Here is a 21,380-nt window from a genome sequence, read left to right as displayed (position 1 = left end):
GAGTAATCTGAGCACAGTATTCATTCCCGTGCGAAATGATTATTACGACAAATATGTAGGTATATCTATACATTGTACAGTTTAAACCTCTCGACTCTAAGAGAATTTTCACAGTCCCGTTTCAATATTTTTTTTTTAAATCTATTTGCGCCTTTATATAATAATATATTCACGATATCGATCCATCATAAAGTCTCAGATATCAACAAACTCATAATAATTTGTGTTAGGCATATATTTTAAACAGTTATTATTACCTGTATCCATCGAATCCCTCGTCGGATCCGTTCACCGTGAGTATTGGTGCCCGGGCATAAGCTTTAGCCACTCGCCGGTTTCTTTCGAGCACTATCACTTTGGCCCAAATCTCGTCGTCGATTTGCGTCCATTTATCCAACACTTCCTGAATGTGATCCTGAAAAAGAAAAAAGAAAACGAAAAATAAATAAACAATGAAAATATTATAATATACCATGATGATAACAATGTATATATTATACAGTATAAGCTTATAATACGTGAGAATACTATGTATAGCTATATAAATACATACAAATATCAAAAGGTTAGTTGCGTCCGACAAATTTAAAATTGACTTCCTATATCTCAGCGGACACTATTACGTAGGTAGGTATCTATTTCATTTAAAAATATACAGCCCTATATAAATAACTAAATTAGTATAAACTAATAACTCATTTATTCGTGCACGGCCGATCTTTATAATGTTTAACTATATTAATTAATGGTAAATAACATTTAAAACATTTAATTTAAATACTACGAACTATTTCGTTAGAATCGCCCTTGCAAAAAATAATCGTTCGCGTTAGAAGAGTGATAAATAGATACCGAAGTCGTACGTCCGAAATGGTACTCGTGCATAAAAATTGCCATCCGAATTGGTTTCCACCGAAGGGATTTTTATGATTTCTGAGATTATATTATACATATAACTAATGAGATTTACGAAATGTCAACCCACAAATAAAATGAGTGCAAGATGATGCAAAATAATGTGACGTAGGTACAATATATGAAAATCAAAATTTACATTGGCATAGATTTTAAATAGACAAATATAATGTGTTTCAAGATATTATTTAAAATGTTCACAGACCAGGATATTAATATTGTAATATTGCGTTTGGTTACGATAATTTAAAGAGGATTGTTTTGAATGAACTATAAAATAATTAGATAAAAAGTTCGAATAGGGGACCAATTCCATTAAAAATATATAGTTCGAAACTACAGGAATGTGACCGAAAAATGACGTCTCTTTATTATATCATAATATTAATAAGTCTAAAATACCAAATCCATTGGTTATGTAAACCATATAATACACCTATATTTATCACGTGAGTGTACTTTTATTTAAAAAGCATAAAACTATTCACATAGGAACGCACATTAGACGCACATAATGATAAATTCAATATGGGTGTCGACTGCCAGTGTACCTATGTATGTAAATATAGGGAGACAGGTGGCATATACCAGCTCCATTGGACATTATAATAACATATTATATTATTATAGTCTGCGAATAAAAACAAAAATTACGCTTCGCGTACGGCATACAATAACAGATAGGTTTAAGACACGTATAATATTATAATACCACTGCAGTGTATAATATGATATTATAATATGTCGTACGTGTGGTTTTAAACGCGCAAAACCGCTCGGCCGTTACTAAACGCACATAACATTAATATCGTGGCATAATAATAATATACATGCATACGACCGCCATCGGCACCACCGACGCTCTCGGTAGTTCATATTATACACGACAAAGAGTAGGATATAACTGGTTGAAAAGTTAAATTTTTTAGACTTTTTAACCTATTGTTATACAGTAGATTTTAAACTATCCATATTATAATAACTTGGGTTTTTAAAATTAACTCGAACAACAGTACGTTAACTTAAAATCAAACTTGTACACAATTTATTATCTATATATGTACAGTATTAATTAAAAAAACAAATTAATTAAATATTTTTCGTATAATCGCTTTAATATTAATTATTACAAACAATATGATCCAAGAAAACCAATAAATGTGTCCAAGAAACGTGAAATATTTTATTATTTTTATTTTTATATTTATTAACGCAAATCGGCTTTTACAAGATAGAATATAATGAAGATACACAACAAAATATACAAGATAAGTATTAAAGTAACATATTATATGAGTGATATACAGTAACAACAATAGACAAATAGCCTAGGTATGAATACGTCACGAAGCATACGAATTGTATTCATTGTAAAGAGGGGTGCATTAGCGGAAAAGTTAGACCGTCTTTGGTATGTAAAAAGCCACTATACAGATTGTTTTCAACAAGGATATTATGAATTATGCTGTACCTATTTTTATCAAAAGTTGCACAGTAATCACAATGTGAATTAACCAATTTCTTTTTTACCAAGCTAAATATATATTGTTATTGCCAGCTTATTAACTTATAAGTGAGTTATAACTTAACGTTCTGAACTTGCCCACCATTATTCATCAGATAGCAAGCAAAACCCATCGTGCTTTGTTATTTTATAACCCCTTGGACAGATAAAAAAACGAATCGTTTAATCATGCGTGTACGGTCGAACAGGAGCCAAATAATATTGCATACAAACTATAGTCGATTGCGATAATAACAATATAATAATACACACGAGCATGCGATGGCTATAATATAATCGTATAATATAATAGTAATTTATTATAATAAATACTTCGCAGCCGGAGATTTCCGCACACACGCGTTTCTGCAACAACTTACATCTCCGCAAGTGCAATAATATTAACTCAACGGTGGCAACGCCCTAAATCAAATCTGAGCGTTCGTGTTACATAAAATGTATAACGAAAAAAAAATAATAAATAAACACGATTTTTCCCGGACGACCTTGACGGTCACGACTACCTCGAGAACCATGTCTAGCGTTGTGTATGTGTGAGAGAGAGAAAAAAAGCGAAACCGCACAAGTAATATAATATTATATTATATAAATATAGCAGAGGCATGCGGGCCAACCCCCGGGGGTCTGTTTCGCGAGATCCGCTCGGGCGTGGTACCGCAGCCGCCAACGACCTTGCCCCGCCGATCAGCGCTCCGATTTAAATTATTATTATTATTACGTGTATAATTATATGATATTACTGCACTGAAGTTTGGCCGATGGGTTGTTTTTATTAATATTATTATTATAATATGGATTTGGTTTTATTTTTTTATTTTTCGCGCACTGCTCCTGACATGTCATGTGTGTGTGTACGGTTCGTATCGCGATATTTAAATTTGCATTTTAAGCGAGAGCAAAACGCTCGGCCGTGAAGACAATTTTCGTTTCACGGTATTAGTGTTATAAATTACGACGATAGGTATAATAGCAATATAATAATAATGCGTGCGCTTTGTATTATGCGTATACCTACTTATAAAAATATAATACAGGTAATATTATAATGTGCGAAGAGTCTTATTAAAATTTATCGTATAGGTTTACCTCCCTAAGATATAGTGGTCGCGCGATACATATTATTATTATCATTATTATAGTACCTATATTATATGCGATTATAATCGAATTATTACGATGATCCGACGTGCCGTGCAAAACGAATTATCGAAATCGAGATCCGTGTGCGGTCGGCGTGTACACTGTACATATAACGCACGAGAATAATAAGCGGGTGTGATTATTTTTTTTCTCGCTCGGGCCAAATTATGCAATGTTGCGCATATGACTTAACCACGTTTAACATTGTATACACCATACACTATAGAACCTCGATGGTCCGAACGAATTCAGAGGCGGAATCCGAGTGTCATCCGGATTACTGCATGATGTTTTTCAATGGCACTTGAATAAACGAGACATGTTGTTCTTCCGCACCTTTATTATTTTCGTATTTTCTATTGTTCTGATAAAAAAAATAAGAAATCTTAAAAAATAATTACATAATATTACGATGTAATTATGTGTCCCAAATTGGAATTTAGTTAATTTAATTATTTATCAGTGATAAAATCAATAACATTGGTTTTGAGTAGCTGGAGTCTTTTTAAAAAATGCTGCGGGGCTCAGTAATCGCGAGAGGCGAGGAGGCCAGGAGGGGATCCTAAATTCCTAAATAACGAAATTATTGTAGTTCAATAAATTTATCACTATGTGTATAGACTAAATTAAAATATGGACATATAAATTTTAATATTTCACCTATAGGCAATAGGTGAGTATTACAAAACGTATCTGACATAATATTACATTATATTATGATAGGTATTACTTATTATTAATAATATGATATACGCGGACGGTATGCGTATAACGGGATTTATTTTACGATAATATTATTAAATTATGTTTTTGTCGTCGCAGCGAAATACATTTCATTAAAATACTACACCTACGCTGCAGTATGTATCTATTATATATGCGTAGGCCTATACCCCGAGCCGTTGAATTTTATAACGGATCGTGTTTTTTATTCTCCAATGAAACGGCGAGAGTAAAAAAAACTCGATACCATATGTATAATACTCAACATATTATTATAATAGTTAAAAATGGAATTTGGCTGCGGCATGAACGCATTTGCAGGTACATGTGCTGTACAATAATATATTAATATAGACGATCATCACACACCATGTACCTATATAAATCCGATCGTATAGACCGCTAGCTAATTCACGATCATACCACAATATTATATTATGTCGTCTTTGTACCGCCAAGCTCAATAATATCTACGTATTTATTGTAATTTATAATAGTATAATAAAGTACCGCTCTCGCAGCCTATACGATACACAATACGCGCATGATCTATAGCTACTCTGTATTCAAGCCAACAATATTCTTTAAACCACTCTTTTCGGAACTTCCTTCCATTTTTGACAGGAAACGTTAGATCCATTGGTTGAAACAGACCTTTATTTAGACTGAGAAACATTATTATACGTCATTATAGGTATTATTATTTATTATAGGCCTCAAAACAGCTTGAAATTAACTAATATTATATTTCAGTTTGTGGGGGGAAAGCCCCCACCAATTTTAGACTGTGGAGGCAGTTGCCCCCATTCGCCCTCGCCAAGTTACGCCTATGGTATACAATGAAAAGCGACATATGGGTACAAATTACTTACACTCACTTAGTCTCTTGTAGATTATTATTCGATTTAAGATGATTATGACTTTTGCAAATTTTTCTATCATCAATCGTGCGTTGTCGCATTGCAGACCCAAATAAATTATAAATCCATTTGGTACGATACAGAAGCAATTATATTACATTTTATTTTGCATTTAATAAATGCATTATTTTTTGCTCATTTTCTGTATAAATCATATATTTTAAGACATTTTTCTACAATTTCGTATTTCATAAAACATTTTTAAAAATATTAGTTAACTAATTATGTATTGAGGCTTATACACGTTACACAAGCGTGCTATACAATATATAATATGCAGCTTCCGACATACGCCCATAGGTAGGTAAAATATTGAACGCGTGAATATGAGTCGTGTTTTATTAGTAATCTATAAAAATGTGTAGTATAATTTCTGCATGCATTCTGCATTCTGCAAGCATACCATTTAGTTTTTTTAGGTCATAAACATAATATTCTAACCCTATAATTGTTATAAAATCCGCGTCGATTAAATCACTGAATTTTCTATCTTCCCGACAACCATAATAAGGTTAATGTCACCATCGCGCGACTCAATTCCGAGAAACTCAAAATTTCGTATATTACTGTTGTCTACCGTTTCGTCGTTACAATAATAATAATAATAATATATTATAATATGTAGATAATATCATGGCGGTGCGCACACGACAAATTATAACGACCGTGATATTGGTATATAATATTATGCCAATCGCCGCCTATCGACGTGCACTGGACATAAACGAGTGAAAATCCGTTTAGAAAATGTGTTTGTATATTAATGCGCGGCGGTCATTGGACCTGCGACCACGGCAGCACCGACAGTCGAATTTGTTTTCCATTCGTCTGGTGTCCATCAGTCGCATAATAAATATTATTATTATTATTATTATTATTATCGGCGTCGGTGTTCGCGGGTCATTTTAAAACCTTTTAGGCGCGCGCCACACCTTGCACACGGGCTTGCACGTCCGATTTGTAACCTATCGGCGGAAATGAAAAATTCCTAATTAGCTCTCGTCAGTGTGACATACTAATAACATATAATATAATCATCATGGTGTCACGTTAACAGGGGTTTATAGCCAGATACCACGCGTATCGTACCCACGGCTATATAGATGCCATAATACTTCCCGGCCTTCCCGCGTGAATCAAAATGTAAAATTCGTCGTCCATCGTGTGTGCACGCCAAGTTCACTAGCAAGTTTTGCACACGTGGGGGTTAGGTTAGGTTGTCGGGTTTCTCAAATGTTATTTTAATTATATTAATATCGTCATTAAATATTAACGCGCCAAAATTGTTTTTTCACGCCGGTTAAATGCGGATAGTTTTAGTGAAAATAAAAACTGTTAGAAAGCCCGAAAAAAACCAATCGCATCACACATCCTATACCTAGATATAAGCGACTATTTTATGTGGCATAATATGATGGAATTGACCTCTGGACACGATCAGTTATTAAATAATAATAATTTATAATACATCGTAGTGGTGTAAATATATTCATATTTGTATTATTTATAAATATTATGGTAATCGTACGGAATACTATCTCCTGTAATATTCTCCAAACCAAAAATCGAACTAACCCTTCGTACCGAATATACACGCCATTAAGATCATATGATATTGCAGGTAAACATCTCGTAAACGTTATGATCGATGGTTGAACAATATTATGACGTATTACCTGCGGCTGTATAATATATTATTATAGTACCGAATAATATACGATTTATATACGTGTTTAAATAATATTATTTTCGTACGCGGGTCATCATGACGAGCCAACATAATATTCATAAATTATTTATTATCACGATAATATTTTAACTATCCCCATAACGCAAAATATAATATTATGTATTACGAAAACGATTGCGTTTAATATGTTAGTAATTATTTAAATAAGTACATTTAATTATCTGCAATTTGATGTCACCGTCCTTCAGATCGGGATTAAAAGAGATAATTGTACTAGCATATATAGGTACAAGTTTTGTCGTAATACCTAATAAAAAATTATATGAATATCAATTATACGTCGAATGGTGTACAAAATAATTACATTAGCGATATTCGAAAAAAATTTGAATAATAACTTTTATTAGTATGAGTATTAATATTATAATAATATGTTAAATTTCTAGAAATAATAAACCTCTATAGTATTACACAATACATATTTATAAAGATAATTAATGCAAGAACTACCCGCACTGGAATACATACATAGAAACGATAATAATATGAACTATTTACGCGTGAGAATAAAAATCCGATCAACCAAAAAATATTTCATAATAATATATTATATTATTATCGTCACGACGACGTTCTTTGTACAAAGTTGAAGGATACGGATCCGGGATGATAATGCACACGCAGTCTATTAAAGACTATTTTTCAGATGCTATAATATTATATCTTGTAATAATAATAATATCCATTATCCATAATATTATTAGTTAGCCACATCACGCTTATGCATACAGCGTTTACCTATCTACCTATACGTTTCACACGCAGTGTCAGGACGACATACATATCGTAGGTACTACCTTAATGTGTATTTAATAATATAATAATTTATATGTGTGATTAAATTACAGGGTGAACCGGGGCCGTATATTATAATATAATGGATGTATTAGCTAGGATATTATGATGATGCGGTGTAACTTGTAGGTAAGTATGCATTTTGGTGTTGCATAACAATAAAACGGTCGTTAGCGGCGAGGGTGACTACTGCAGGAAATAATATACAGAATGTTTCATATTATAATAATACTCAGCATTAACAAAATGTTAATATCTATTATTAAACAAAAAAAAATGTAAGTTGCTCAATCACTCTATACGTGTAAATCGGGTTATAATTTTAAAAAATGATAATTAACTAGGTAGATAATTATCTAGGTAGATACTTTTTAACCAAATTAAGTTAATATATATCTTCGCTTCAAACTTTTAGGGTGAAATATTATATACCTACCATAACTGTTTGTTAACTATACGTTATTGACGTTGACTTAACCATTGATTAAATACAAATTTTGTAGACAAAAATTATAGGCAATTCAAGTTAGCTTCTTCTATATTAATGTGCACACCTTTGATACTATTAAATCAGTAGTTGGTAGTTGGTACTTACCGGTCACTATACAGTATACACCGATCATAATATTATCATTAACTATAATTATTTAAGAAAAACATTATTTTTTTCTCCAATCGGGTGAGGACCGAAATGAAAGTTGTATTCGGCTACTCGATGTGAACCGCTCGTATATATTGGCATATATAATATATTATTTTATGCGGTGGTATTTACATATGTATACATATATTATATGCATTGATGGCGAAACCTATCGCCGCATACGTCAAGTGCGAGTGACGTAATAATAATAATAACATCGTATAGCGATTTGGGCCGACCGCGTACGTTTAATAAACTAAATATTTATAATATATAAAACAATATTATAATACAGTATGTGAATAATTATTGAGGAGATGATTGTGGTGTAAACAATAACAGCCTAGACAATAGTATCCGAAAGCGCCGTGGAAGTGAAGACTTTTTAGAAACCGTTTATATAGGAGAGGTGCGTACGAGAGGAACTCAGCCCGTCTGCCGAAGACGGATATTCGTCTACGCGTTTCAGTTTTCACAAAACACAACATGAATTTTATATGATGGAACACCAGATCGTCATATATAGTCTTGTAAATGCTTAGAAATGTTTGGAGAGTATCGTCGATGTATATAATAATAATTATTATTGTATAAGATTATATAGGTACGGTCCGTGCAGCAAATATGTATATTATATATAATATATATCTATATCGTTTATATACAGGTGCAGACGACAATTATAATTGTTTGGGAATTGCGTAGATCCATCCACATACTAGCTATAATATGTATTTAATACGCATTATAGCCACAGCCCAAAACAGTTTTTGCGTAAAAAAAAACGTGACAATATAATAGTAATAAAAAATCTGTTTACCACGAAACGGCATTATTGTTCATTCTGCTCTATTTGATGATCGTATTTATATTATAATATATTTCCTGCAGTTCAAAGTATGCCACTCAAACATTGCGGGACGATAAAAAAAAAATTCAAAAGTATTTATTGTATTATTATACGAATAGTCGACGCGATGCAGACGATGTATCGCTCGTAGAACCACAGCGAACGTGGGTACAGAAAAACTGCGATGCTCGAAAATTGACGAAACATTTAACCGTTATGTAAAATTAAACGGTTGAGACGATGACCGTCTGCGTCCCATATATTATATTGGCTGCTGCATAATCTATATAATATATACACTGCAGTAAGACGTGTGTCCTATATTTCGCTGCAGCTGATGCAATGAAGGTAGGGGGAGCAGAGTTCGCGTATATACTGCGTTTTGCCAATAAATAATATCTCACACATTGAAGACTCGGAATAATATTATTATATAATATGATGTACAGAACGGTTTTCAAAGAGTCGATCGTCCGACAAAAAATTAAAAACTATGGTCATATATATTATATATACGATATACCTACCACTTGATTTATACGCGCGCCACGCTGATCGATAGATCTCCCCTGGGGAGTCCATTAAAAAACGACGTGATAGAATATACCTATACCCATACCTATACCTTTATGTATAATAATAATTTAATAATGTACCGCACGACAACGAATCAGCCGGTCGCGCGCGAGAATATCGCTTTTACTTATCGTACCCCTCGAGCCAAACGTTTCTCCCCCGATTATCATTATTATTACTATTTGCCAATTCGTATTTACAATATATTATATACGTTCGCGTGTGTTGGTCTGCGCGCGCATTAGTATGTATATAGTTACGACATTGCACTTTTGCCCGCGCTAAATCGCAGTATTATATATAGCTACTATTACTACTACTTATTACTGTTATTATCATATTATAACATATACTATAATACTTTCACTGGGCGCGCGTATTTGCACACGCATCGTATACCTGTATAATGCGTATATACTTAGAGCTATAAGCATGAACGTGAATATCATACTATTATTGTTATTAATATTATTATTATTGATATACCTACATATAGACAAGCGGCAATAACGATTTCACGGAGGCGATTTCATATTATAATACACATACCTATATAACATACAGAGTGTATCACCCATTCACCTAAATTGTTGTTTATATATATTAGATATTTATCTATCCTACTCTCGCTCATACTTTGAGATGCACCTAAAACTATTTCAATAGTTAATAGAAATAATAAACTGGCATAAATAATAAATTATTAATAAGTAATAACCTGCAATAAAACTATCATACATCCCTGTACTAGGATAATATATATATATAGATACCACAGCATCAATCATTATAACCAAATTAAAATATTTAAAAAATATAAACTTTAAAAAAGTTATCGAAAATCATAGTGCTGCCAACACTGCAGTTATGCGTTTACAGATGCTCCTGCGAGTGGACAGTATAAAGTCTCCAGTATATTCGTACATTAAGCTAAATAATAAATAATATTAGGTACGTTATTATTATTGTATAGTCTCTTAGTTTTGTTTCCTTTTGGCTTTTAGTGATATTTTGTCCCTCTCAGTTCTGACAACCACCAACTACACGAAAATTAAACTTCTATTACTATGCATTTCATATAGCAAGGTAGGTATAAATACATAATGTCTGGTCACATAATACATTATATTATTATATACATATTTATAACTATTAAGTTCAGTATTTAATTTTATATTGCTCATCTCTAATATCTTTAAAATATTTATAAAAACAAATATATAGATGCATAAACCGTGAAATGGAATCGACACGTATGTCAATTATTATAAGTTATAACCTATAACAGGTACACCTATACCTGTACAAATATAATGATGCTATATTATATCGTCGGGAAACGATACGACGCGTGTCCCGTCGATACGGTCGTTTCGCGCTTATAACAATATTACCTATACGTATAGACATATAGTAAATTATAATTACTTATATATCATATTATATCGTAAACGATAATATTATTATTATTGTTGTCGATGTTGTACAGTGTACATACAATTCATACATAGTACCTACTATTTGTGTGCGTATATAATATGTGTATATATGCAGTATAAAATGAACAGTATAAAATGTGACGTTTTCGTATCAAAACGCGTGCACAGAGAAAAAAAATGATAATGACAATAATGTTTGACGTTCCGGTGAAAGGTTTGTTTATGTATATAATATTATCATTGTGAGACACAAACGGTTTTGCGGTTTATTTATTTTGTCAAATCCGTACCGTTTTGCCAGCCATTAAGAATGATAATGCGAAAGGGAAAAAACGTTCCGACACACGTCCGATTTCTAATATGTTCCCATTATCGGCGCATTTCATAAATATATATAACAATTCTATATAATTTATAGAACGCTTCTCCGGCAATCGCAATTTTCGAGGAGTTTAGAGGTGGAGTAGGGGGGATGGTTCTCCCACACAAACGAGCGTCATTATATCTATCCGACCGAATCGGAAAATCGATGAGTGAAAATAATGATAATGATCGTATAATAAACTTAGTCGATGTATCTATATATGCATTTATATATATATTATATACACGCACAACACTATGTACCTTTATTGTAATATCCGTCAGCCGAGTTTGTTTTAAATTAAGCTATTACTTCTATACCTATACTCAGCCGGTCGTGAAATAATATTTTCTATGAACTATCGCTGTATAGTCCTTCTATAATAATAAATAATAATTATATATTGTATGGGATTTTATGACGAAACGCTTGTGCCGCATTGTTATATTCGAAGATTTTTCCCTTTGATTTCTTGACTTGTGTCCTATATGTATATTATTATTTATTGTAAGCGTTAAAATAATATAAACGTCTTATCTAATCTCGTACATTGATCTCAAAAAATTATAATATCATACTGCTGAATATATTATATATTTTTTATTAGTATTATAATATATTGTTAGGAATAAAAATAAAAAACGGGTAAAACATTTCGCTCCTTAAGTGTACACCTCCTAATAATATTTAATAATAGGAATTACTATTAAAATATATATATATATTAATGACCGTTAAGATCGAAAATGAATGAACACATTAACACATAAAAATCATTAGCACGTGTGAAACGCTCAAACCTTACTTTAATTATTTTACTCCCAAAATGCGTTTATCGAGGCCGCTCATCTATATAGCAGGCATAGAACTGTATAGGTCACAGCAAGGCGTGGGTTTTCACGAAAAACTTGTGTTTGTGTTTGTGAAAAAAAAACCTAATACCTATATCAAATATTCGCAGTAGGTACGTAACATAATATAATACTACAATGAATATAGCGTGTATACCGTATATACACCTGAAGTAATATTATATAAGCTAATAATCGATAGCTTCTATAGATATTGTTTAACAGGTCCAGTGAATTACTCATACAACTATTTAGAATGTATTTAGATTTTTGTGATTCCATTTCCAATAAGATAACAACGATTACTTTTTCGTACAATAACTTTACTGTTCCTTGTTTAAATTTTGAGTGTATGATTTATTAATGAAATATTTATTAAATAAATAAATTAAAATTTCAAAACGAACATCAGCAATCAACCCATCATCACAAACATTTAAAATTTGTGGGGGCGGAGAGAGTATGATATAAATGACAAAATTTGTGTTACAAAAAATTATAGTATAATCAATTGGGATGTACATATATTATTGATGTAGCTATATTATTTTTCCAAACAATGTCGTGTTCAAACAATAATATAGTTTGAATTCAAGGTTGCTACTTGCGATGGTCCTGCGTAAGTACGAAACCGTCTAATTTATATATTATAGCTACTGAAACTGAAGTACAACAACACAAGATACAAATGATACGATAAATCGTAATAATCATAATTTTATTGTAATCGCTTATTTATTGGGTAGATTTTATTAACCAGAAGCTGGAAAGAGTGCAATCGAGGTTAATTAATAAATCACACGACGATATAAGAACAACCTACCTATGTCTATCTAGGTATTCTAGGATACCTAACTATCAAACGATGATAATAACAATAATAATAATACATGATAATAATATAAGAAATTACCAGAAAATAAACACGCCACGGAACAATGCAATCAGCGTTACGAAATAATAAAAAATAATTAATAAAATGCACTCGATGTCCAAATTGATTTCTCGTAACATATTACTACACAGTATATAGTATGGGGAGCTTTTGTTGACACGATAATATTATTATTGTTAATAATATATAAACGTTATATATATATATATATGTCATTCGAAAACGTATATTATAGCAGCCGGCCGTTCATAGAAACCGAAAAGTGAAATTTTTTTCTTCGCGGATACAGCAACAATATTAATAATATCTGTGCGCTACACGCGTATATGTATAATTATTATATGACTATAGCTGACGATAGCTGACGATAAAAACACACAAATCCGGATACAGCTAGAGGCATGTGAGAAATAATCAAAACTGACTTCTGTTTCCGATTTCGATTGTCGTCACCGCGTAAAATGTTCATCGTCGTATTATGGCACTACCCAAAATATTCTCATAACTATTGATAAACTTACCACCCACAATGTGTGACCCACCTCTACAAAAGTTAAGTTGAAGTTATGTTTTTCATTTAATGTTATTTTATTATATTATGGTGGTTTCAATTGCACTAGTAAGTGGGTATTTTTACGTTTGTAAAATTATTACACGTACTTAACCTAACCTATGCCTATATAGTATATATATGTATTCATCTACAAAACTCCTCATAATTACCCTTAGGTATTTAAATGAGAATACATGCCTTATTTACATTTCTGACGACACTATATTGAACTTTTTTACTTTTTCGACAAGTTGTTCCAAGTGCCCCTCCGAGTGTCCTCTTTTCCTTTTTTTGTCAAAGGGAGAAAAAGGGAGAGCACACATTGTATTTAGAATCACCAGTTTTACAGTGAGGCATTTTAATGATACATTTAAATAATCAAGATTTTTTTTCCATTGCCTATTGCAAAGCAGGGTATTAGGCCAACTAATAATAAATATAACTGGATCTATCGACTGACACTCGGCCACCCACTTTCATTGAAGAGCAATGTTTCTCCCGGAAAGCGCCTCCGACACTCCACTATGTACCTATATTATTATTACACTTACTCGCGTTGTCCTGTTGTCAATGGCGCGCGCTCATTTTGCATTGTGCGCCACGACTAACGATAGAGACTACGGGTCAAGGCGTACCCGCCGGACGGCCCCCGCGACTGATTTTTAATTCTTTGCTGACCTCTCGCTTGGCGGACTTGGCAATGCAATTATAACTGAGTTTCGGCTATACGTTATTCTACACGCATACGACGCCCGGTATAATGTTCAGAATACCGTCGTCGGGACCCGATCGAAACCCATATCTATACGGGTATATGGCTATAGATATTATAGTACATAACTATTTACTATATTATTTACTGTCAATCATCATACTTGCGTAAATTCGGAGTACACTATCAGGGGCCATTTTTTAAATGATTAGATTATTACAACATTTAACTCATTTAAGGAGTATCATGTGGGCTATGGTGATACAAACTTATATTTTTTCAAATGATAACCAACCTTTTTTACATTCAATTAAGTATTTTAATTAATTTTATGTATCTAGTTCAAACTTTGTTCAAGAGTTTCTAAGTTAATGTATATACTATGGACAATATTATAGTCCTCAAATATGGTTTATAAAACTATCTATTATTTCCAAACCTATTATTTATATAATAAAAATACTAAATATCAGTTAAGTATGCAGGTAATTAAAATACTATTCGATTTGGAATTGAATTTTTTGGAGAATGTTGATATAGTTTACATCAACATTCTCCAAAGAAATCATATTCTTAAGTACTTAAAAATTAACAGAAAAAATTTTGATTCTGATTTGAAAAAAATAAGTTGCTATTGCTACAGGGCAATCATTAAAAAGAAAAAATAAGGGTGAGTATGCGTCTATCTTTTATTGAAAATACACTTTAATTATCAAGCACATAATATTATAATGGCTCTTAATATTATAATACAACTATACAAGTCTTCAGCTCTGAATGGATAATTAACAGCGTTATGAACCTCCATGTATCCACCCCGCCCACTTTTGCGGCATGCCTCTATCGCCACATTGCACTCCTGGAACGCCAACGGAACCCGAATCCGGTCACGATGTGTTTTTACTTTTTAATAATAATCTCTTCGGTTAAGAGATATATGTGACTCCGAAATAAAGGCGTTAGTTATCGTGCATGCGCTATCGTGCATATTATAATATTATTATCTACAGACACTATACTGCGGCCGTCACTTGGATTTCGTACATAATGTGTATATTAAAACGCATAGTTTACTCGTGAGACACTAAACAAATTATTCAAAAAGCAGTTAGGCGGCCTTGTAACATTTGAAGGGTTTTAAGACAAAATTAAGTAACTCTATACGAAAAATGTAATAACGATAATATAATAACATTTTCGAGATGGCACATTAACACAATATCGAAACAGGCGGCTCAGTAAGAACCGCCTCTATAAATACTATTTTACTTTTTCGCCTACGCCACCACTGACTGGTAAATATCATTAATGAACTCGTGCTTATATTATTAAAATAATATTATACAAAATTATTATTATCATCATCATCATCGTCGTCGTCATAATCGGTCAGTTAGAATTGTGTGGCAGCAGCGGCAAAATTTTGGGGTCTGGTTTGTCGGGTTATTGGCGTCAACGATATTATGCTCCATCGCGCGTATTATGTTAATTTACTACTACTATAAGATTATTTTTAAAATATATAATAATATTAATATATTATCGTAAACGCGTGAGATTTTTGTACATTATCATTTTACTTATTTTATTTTTTTACATATATTATAATAATATTCGCCGCCACTAAAGAACCCGCACAGCCGACGATTACGACGCCGCCGTGACCTTTTCGACTAATCTCATTACATGTCGTGCAGCCGCCAAAAACAGCATCCGCGAGGAAGATGAAGCTGCAGGAGATTAAGTAGACCTACGACGCGACGGTATTTGGGGGGAAAAGGCGGAGGCGCCTTCAAGTATATTATATTAAATAATAATATTATACACAGTCGCGCGTATTCCGGCCGTGGTGGCGGCGTTAACATTCCTCGAACACGTCGGCGGCCCGTTATAATAATATTACTATAGTTATTACTATCGTCGTCATCGTCGTCGTCCGACCGTCGAATGGAGTAAAAATAATAATAATAATAATCTCGTTCCTGGAAACTGCGGGATTCCACGCGTGTAAAACTACGCATAATCATTAAAAAATAATAATATTAAAAAAACAGGCGCACGCGTGTACATTTTAATTTATATACCAACGACTAACCTACAGCTCACTGTGTCATTATGCCTATTAAACATCGTCGGCTTTTTGATGTGATTCACCACCGATGCCGCCGCAGAAAGACGTGACCCACCGCCGACGATTTTATGATATACAAAAAGGAAATAGCATTTAAATATAATACATAATTATTATTATAGCATAATAATGTTATAATAGGCTGTACAAATAGTAATAGCAGGCTTTCCGAAGTGTGGCTCGTATGGAGTGGGCACAAATTATTATGTCATGACTCATGAGCGATCACCGCGTACATTATATTATAGCAAGCGAGGTAGTGTGTTGAATTTCGGAAATTTTAACTAAAAATTTAAAATTACACTAAAATACACCTGATGAACTTATATTAATTTCCCGAAATGTAAAATACATTTATCTAATAGAAACGGTAATAGTGTACCTGGTACAATGTACACTGTGTATGATAATAAAATGCAGAATTTTTTCCTTGTATATATTATAGAAAATTGTAAAATTTATTTTGAAACTAAATTTTAATTTTAAACGAATATCCCTAGCCATTTAGGCTTACAACAAATCTATATCTTATACTCAGTGTACCGTTGTCCATTGGTCTAGGTGTTACGTTTTATCATGTTTATTATCTAGCAAAAAACGAATGCCAAACGCCACGACTCACATCAACATTTTAATATTATTTTAATAATTACCCTGTTCGGGTGATCCTATATTATGTGTATTGTACAATACCTACAATACGTGTGTATACTGTAAATATATAATATACAACAGCTGTCAAGAGTTGATCTTCACCACGAAGAAAACTAATCTCCGCGGTAACAGCATCACTGCAGTTATTATAACACATAATAATATTTTTGCAGCCATTTTGCGGCGCCGGTGATTAACAGTAATTATGACGTATATACGTACCACCTACCTGTATATAATATTAATATACCATGCGAACAGCGAAGGGCGGAGAAGAGCCACACTCGGCAGACGATTTCACCACGAGGTTACGAAACAGTTTTATAAAAAGGCACATAATATTATATCGAATATTACAACGATTGCATATGATTTGCACGGAATGGAGAATTTTTTTTACAAATTTATTTTACCTATATACATATTAAACGGTATTAAAATGTACACGCAGAGTTTTAATAGCTTCACGCGTCACGTCATCGATTATTATTATAATAATAATCGACCGTGTATACGAGCAAAATACCATATAATAAATAGTGTTCGATTTATATAGGCATTGTCTAAATGTAAAATTCGTTAACAGAGTCTATTATTCTGATAAATTTTCTTACCAATAATTACTGGCGACAATCACGTATTAGTGTAAAATACCTAGGTAAATATTGCACATCATTCGTATTACCACACACATTTTCGTACCTACTTATAATATAATAGGTATACAGGTTTATGATCATTGATCATCAATCATTCTCAACTGTACTGAACTCATTTACTGCTCGGTAGTTTGACTTTATAATATATAAGGCACCTTGTCGAATTGGCGATTCCAAACTCCCATATATAATATCAAATAATAGTCAACATTATCGGTTAGTGCTTGGTTTTGTTTTTGGTCATTGTTTGAACTATTATTTGCGCGAAATCGTTATTATATTATTATAATTGTCCATTACGACACGATAAATTACCATGGTAGTTTCACAGTACAATTTATCTTATTATATCTTATCGTTAACCGTGAACTGCGAGACCCTTTGTGTACTCACACGTTTTTAACATTAGAAGGGTAGCAACAACTTCGGTGGTACCTATTACATACGTACATAATAACAGCAGACATACTCTGTGCACTAATATATTGTCATTTATAATATTTAATAATAATAAGTCATATAATCACCGTTCGGGGACAATGTGCGGAGAAACTAACAAATAGTCGACAATATTTCTCATCGAGGTGACCGGTCACACAAACGCGTTGTAGAGATATTATACGTAAATATACCTAAATTAATGTTATGACGAGGTACGATAATAATAATGGATACGACTAACCTAATTATTATACTATATCTGCAGTATTGTTATTATCGTTCGAAGTTGATTATGTCCATTGAGACTTAAAGGATACGACGCCTTGACACGCCAACAATATAATATAGCTATCTGATATAACGTATATTCGTATATAATAATATCGTCGGCTAGAAGCAATAACAACTGCAAAAACTGAAATGTTGAGAAACTAAATAATTATAATCGAATTTTCAAATTACCTAGGTAGTTATTTAGATTAATTTACTCTAATAGTAAAAAATGACTATGTTATTGGCCAAAAATAATTAATTTCTTATCTAAAGATACTTGTTTTCTGTTTATGCATAATATACACAGTCACTAACGTAACATTGCAGAGTTCTACGTGAATCTTAAAAACTATGGCACAAAAATGAATAAAAATCGAGTTCGAACACGCGAATATGATAAGATATATTGTGACATATTGCGATCGTATAAAGTTATAATAATTTTTATAAAGAAAAAATTGAATCGTGATCCCCGCGTTGTATAATCTAGAGTATACGAGTATATATACCTACGACGATATGATGTATTATTGTGAGTGCGGCGGCGGTCGTACGCGATTATACGTTTATTATATATTATATTTTTAACGTGCTGTCGGTCGCCGCCGTGTACCTATATCATGCAGATCGTCGCAGATACATCATGATGCGTATAAAATAATAATAATATTATATACTGCTGTGATGGCAGACTTCTACAGTATAGGTAGACACAGAGGACTGCGACGAAGAGCGTCTCGTCCGCACATATATGTAATAAAACGATGATAGTATTACCTATGTATATATAATGTGACAAAACGGGGCAGTCTCCTAAGTGCACGAGGGGTGGAAAAATTGTAGAAAACGTTGACAATACTTTACGATTTTTTTTTATCCTTTGCACAAAAATATGTGAACGTATCGATCGGAAAACTGTATATATGATGAATGTTTCTATTGTCAACGGCTGGCGGATTTTCTGTGTTGGTCAGACGGTGGAAAAAAAGCACACGACCGGTTGTCAAACGCGCATAATAATATATAAACATAATATATGTATATGAGATACGGGTACGATTTTTTTTGTTCTCTTCTCTCAGTACGTAATACATAATAATATAATATATAGGTACGCCGCCAGTGCGAGTATTATACGACGACGTACCTATACGCGATTCGTAAGATTCGTTGCTGCTTTACAATGTATATATTATAATAAATAATATAATATGCATTTGGTGCGATGCACTTCAGAAATGTCATCAGATATCAATTTTCAAAACGTAGTTATAATATATAACGTATACGATGCTCACGCGAAGGCAGACGGAATCGCGATTCGAGGTTATTATTACTATTATTATCATTTTACGGCTGCTACGTACAGTTGTGCTATTGTTATTACGTGAATGTTATACGTATCGTATGTTTAGTAAAGCAAAAGTTTGCGCCCTCTGTATTACCACTATATTATGAAAGTTATGAGAATTTTGCACTCCATAGTCCTTGTCGCAGTACCATTGATTGTAAATTGTAATTCAGTTGGAATATATATTACGTGATATTTATAATAACCTATACAAATTAAACGTATACAATTATTTTTCTAATCGTAAGAAAATAATATTGTCTTAACAATTTAATTTACGTATATGATGCAAATAATAAATGTTTTACAATTATTCTATAAGAAGTGTGTAAGTATATGGTGTGTGAGTTTGTGGCTCTGAACATTTCTGCAGTGCCCTTAGCGATCGTCTATGTACGCCGTACGGCTATATCTTCGTCCTACATTCCTAGCATATAAGTAGGTACCAGCCTGCGTGGCTTAATGGCCTGATAAATACATTTTTTTTATTTATTATTCAAAATATGTAGTATAAGCGTATGTGATAAAAGTATAATAGTATTACCTTTAAGTTTCGTATGAGAAAGGAATTGCAATGGTACTTTCAGCCTCACGCTGGGAAGGGTGGAATTATTTTTTATTATATTTTAATAAGAATACGGTACTAGCGTAATATCGTATTTTAAGGGGTAGGTTTTTACTAGCAAATTGTTCGATTAGAGAATTAGGTTGATTCTGCAGTTAGCGAGAATATAAGCAATTGAATGTCTCAATACTATAGTGGATGGTTTTATTTGTAAAATATTAAATAGGTAGTATTATAATTTATAAGTAATAAGGCGGCTCCGTTTTAGATTGAAAAGTTTAAATTTTATAAAAATTTGATTTTTTGTGGACCTCATACTTGAAAACTGCAACAGAAGGGCCATAATAATGGTTTGAGAAGAAGTTCATACATTTTGAGTATTTGGTGTGAATAATGATATTTTAACAACCAGGGTTCATCCTCATACTTTTATTTTCATTTTAGTTTGAGTAAACATAAAACGAAAGTAATAAAAATTATTCATGATGAATGTTTAGAATCACTCTGTATAATTATGCACTATTTATTATACACATATGTACCTGTATTACACACGTAATAGCTACAATACCGCGAGTTTAGTATGTAATAATAATAATAATAATAATAACAATAATAATAATATATAACACGATACGAAAGTGCCCAAAAAGTG

General features: G+C 32.4%; 1 protein-coding gene and 1 long non-coding RNA gene across 4 annotated transcripts in view; one reads left to right on the top strand and one right to left on the bottom strand.

The window, feature by feature from the left end:
- The window catches only part of LOC100165611, a 141,134-nt gene that overhangs the window by 45,914 nt on the left and 73,840 nt on the right, over positions 1–21,380 (bottom strand). For all 3 annotated transcript variants that reach the window (XM_029487847.1, XM_029487848.1, XM_001944155.5), the window contains exon 3: positions 258–415. In XM_029487847.1, the coding sequence (XP_029343707.1) occupies positions 258–415 (158 nt within the window). The remainder of the gene's footprint in view (positions 1–257; positions 416–21,380) is intronic.
- On the top strand, positions 422–15,287 carry LOC115033798. The gene is made up of 2 exons (XR_003839106.1): positions 422–4,786; positions 4,859–15,287. It is a non-coding gene; the product is annotated as an uncharacterized LOC115033798 (long non-coding RNA).

The sequence above is a fragment of the Acyrthosiphon pisum genome, chromosome A1 (assembly GCF_005508785.2).
Source record: "Acyrthosiphon pisum isolate AL4f chromosome A1, pea_aphid_22Mar2018_4r6ur, whole genome shotgun sequence".
Lineage (NCBI taxonomy): Eukaryota > Metazoa > Arthropoda > Insecta > Hemiptera > Aphididae > Acyrthosiphon > Acyrthosiphon pisum.
The sequence above is the reverse complement of the archived record's forward strand: the minus strand, read 5'-3'. Positions and strand labels throughout refer to the sequence as shown.